The sequence below is a fragment of the Nematolebias whitei genome, chromosome 12 (genome assembly GCF_014905685.2).
Source record: "Nematolebias whitei isolate Nwh7 chromosome 12, NemWhi1, whole genome shotgun sequence".
NCBI classification, from domain to species: domain Eukaryota; kingdom Metazoa; phylum Chordata; class Actinopteri; order Cyprinodontiformes; family Rivulidae; genus Nematolebias; species Nematolebias whitei.
The window spans coordinates 48,864,731-48,868,342 of NC_056509.1; the positions used below are offsets into that span (position 1 = coordinate 48,864,731).

Genomic DNA, 3,612 nt, shown 5'->3' on the forward strand with positions numbered 1-3,612 from the left:
CTGTTGAACCAACCTGTTGAACCAACCTGTTGAAGCAACCTGTTGAACCAATCTGTTGAACCAACCTGTTGAAGCAACCTGTTGAAGCAATCTGTTGAAGCAACCTGTTGAAGCAATCTGTTGAACCAACCTGTTGAAGCAATCTGTTGAACCAACCTGTTGAAGCAACCTGTTCCCCCGCTCGCCTGTGGGGGCGCTGCACCAAGAACTACTGAAAGAAACGACACAAAAACCTCTGAAGACACGTCTTCTTCTGCTGTAAATAAAAATAAAAACGAAGTGGCATCAAGTTTTATCAGTTTTAGGAGTTATATTTAGTCATTTTTCAACAATGGACTCAGCATGAGCAGAAGATGAGACAGAAGACCATGGAGAATATTAAGTTTGTTTTCTCAGTCATCCAGGTATATAACAACAAAAAAGGTTGAATCATGTCATCTGGACTTCGTTTTTTGTTAAAAAGAAACGTTTCTTTGGTGAAAAAGCCTCTTGGATGAGGGGCGAAACGTTTCTTTTTAACAAAAAACGAAGTCCAGATGACATGATTCAACCTTTTTTGTCATGGAGAATATTGTTTTCCACACAAGTCAGCTGACGGCTCCATATAAGAGAAATGTGTGTTTGTTTGTCCTGTGGAGCGGGCCCGGTCTGTTTACATTCACACTGTACTTGTCAGGATTTGGTGGTCAGGAACGAACCCAGTAGTGCAGACAGGACTCAACTCGGCAGATTACAAAAATAAGTATTTTAATAGAAAATAAAGAACAAAATAATAGCTGACGTGGCAGCAAGACACATGAAAACGGATGGCTCAAACGGAAACTCAGGGAGGACTCAGGAAACTCAGGGAAGACTCAGAAGACGCAGGAGAACACAGGAGACCCAACGAATACGACCCGACGAGGAACAACACAGAACAGACAGCTTTTATACAAGGACAAGACAAGACGTGATTACAAACAGCTGTGACGAGACAAGGGTGACACCAATTAAACTGAAGAGAAGACACAAGGGAAACACAGACACAAACAGAGCCAATAAATAGTACCATCCTTACAGTACTGGAACCACTGGAGTTCTCTTCTACCGGACCCAGACCTAGGTTTTAGCCCGGGTCAGAGTTCACCTTTTTGTTCCGTGACGGAGTTCGATGGCACGTTCACACCTCCCTAAAGGAACCGGACTTTCTAGAAAAACGAGCTAGAGTTGGATTAAAGCGACTAAACAGAGCTGCTGTGAATGCATCCTTAGACTACTACAGGACAAACTGACCTCATGTCCTTAAATGAATTGTTAAAACTGAATATTTTTCATTTGATACTATTTCTATCTTAACATGTGATTCTTGACCTGCCATTGTGTATCTGTTCCTCCTTCTTGCTCTTCTGAAACCCCTTGAACTCCACTCACCCAGCACACACACTTTTTGCCCCGCTCCCCTCAGGAAGGAGGTTGAGGAGCATTAAGTGTAGAACCACTAGACTGAGGAACAGCTTCTACCCTGAGGCTGTTAGACTCATGAATTGCATCTTGTTATTTTTATTTGATGCTGTGATCTTTTTGTTAAGCACTTTGGTAACAGTTCCTGTGTGCTCTATAAATGAATTTGACTTGACTTGTCATATGATGTTCAAAGTGTGTTAGTCTGGTGGTGGCCTGGGGTGGTATCAAACTCACGGCCTGGATTGTTGTCTCAGTCTGCCCCTGCTCACCGTGATGGAGCAGGTGAGGGAGGTGTTGGCAGCAGAACCAGATGGTATCAGTGGACGAGTGCTGATCAGCTGCACCGGTGTTCACGGTAATATTCAACCGATCCCCTCCTGCTTTAAAACGTCTGTTCTGCCCCGATCCCCAAGAAAACGATTAGCGCCCTGAGGTGACCTCAGCAACCCTTACCCTCAACACCAGGTCCCTACAAGGGTGAGCCCTCTGCTGCACTCTGTAAGAGCATCACTGCCTGCAGCTCCTCGTCCAAGATGGCCGCTAATTACCACCAGCTGTCGGCCATCAACCTGATGAGGATCATCCACTACTACCCGGAGAAAACCCACACAAGCACGAGAAGAACATGCAAAGTCCACACAGAAAGACCCCATGTCCAACAGGGGATTAAACCCAGGACCTTCTTGCTGTGAGGCAGCAGTGCTAACCACTGAGCCATTGTGCTGCTAACACTAGCTTGAATTTACAGCTATGGAAAGATGAAAGAGAAAAAACATCAGAGTCAGAGAGATTGATTGATGAACTAAGACAAACAACTAAAAATACACTAAGCAATAACAGCATAAACACATTACATCGAACAGCAGCACGAACATGAGTCTGTGTGAGCAGAGGAGCACGAATGAGCACAGCAACATGAAACAGATCAGCAGCGACATGAAACAGATCAGCAGCGACATGAAACAGATCAGCAGCGACATGAAACAGATAAGCAGCAACATTAAACAGATCAGCAGCTACATGAAACAGAATCAGCAGCGACATGAAACAGATCAGAAGCAACATGAAACAGATCAGCAGCAACATGAAACAGATCAGCAGCTACATGAAACAGATCAGCAGCAACATGAAACAGATCAGCAGCAACATGAAACAGATCAGCAGCTACATGAAACAGATCAGCAGCAACATGAAACAGATCAGCAGCTACATGAAACAGATCAGCAGCTACATGAAACAGATCAGCAGCAACATGAAACAGATTGGCAGCTACATGAAACAGATCAGCAGCAACATGAAACAGATCAGCAGCAACATGAAACAGATCAGCAGCAACAGGAAACAGATCAGCAGCTACATGAAACAGATCAGCAGCAACATGAAACAGATCAGCAGCAACATGAAACAGATCGGCAGCTACATGAAACAGATCAGCAGAGTATTCATTATTAAATGTGGTCATGAATTGCTTTTGTATTCGATACAACTTAAGCACTAAATACTTGACTTATGGCTGAATATTAACAAAAGATTAACGTTACTCCATAAAATCTCAGGATAACAGGATGTTATTATTGTTATGATTAAACCGTAGTTTGTAATATCAGGATGTTATTGTTAGAATTCTGCTTTAATTTTACATAAATATTGAAGAGTTTATTAGTTTAAGATTTTTTTTGTAGCAAAACATAAATTGCTAGTGTTTATTCCTGAACCTGTTATTATGGAATCATGTTGTTTATTTGTTTTCATGTTATTATTCATTTCAGTCTAATAACAGAATTTGTACATAACTTTATATTTTTGTCTGTATAAATAAATACTAAATGTTCTGATCAGTTAATTACTAGTTACAAGGAGGAGCGTGTTTATTACAACATGCTTAAAGTCTGAAGATCTTTGTGACACCAAGGTGATTATTAATTATTAATTAATTATTAATTATTTAGTGTCATAGAATCAATAAGAAAGTCTTTGACTTCAAATTTCTGTTTGGGATCAATAAATGATTTGAAGCAGATTAAAACTATGAGTCAGTGGATTTCTGTTCATCTGTCAGAGCACGGGAGAGGAGGAGAGAGGAGGAGGAGGAGAGAGGAAGAGAGGAGAGAGGAGGAGGAGAGAGGAGAGAGGAGGAGGAGGAGAGAGGAAGAGAGGAATAGCAGGAGG

General features: G+C 41.8%; 1 protein-coding gene across 1 annotated transcript in view; it reads left to right on the top strand.

The window, feature by feature from the left end:
- cfap61 (cilia and flagella associated protein 61) overlaps positions 1–2,348 on the top strand; it is a 41,679-nt gene extending 39,331 nt beyond the window's left edge. Inside the window, exons 21-23 of the mRNA XM_037685232.1 lie at positions 1,698–1,798; positions 1,909–2,055; positions 2,335–2,348. Coding sequence (XP_037541160.1) covers positions 1,698–1,798; positions 1,909–2,055; positions 2,335–2,348 — 262 coding nt within the window. The remainder of the gene's footprint in view (positions 1–1,697; positions 1,799–1,908; positions 2,056–2,334) is intronic.
- The last annotated feature ends 1,264 nt before the right edge of the window (positions 2,349–3,612 follow it).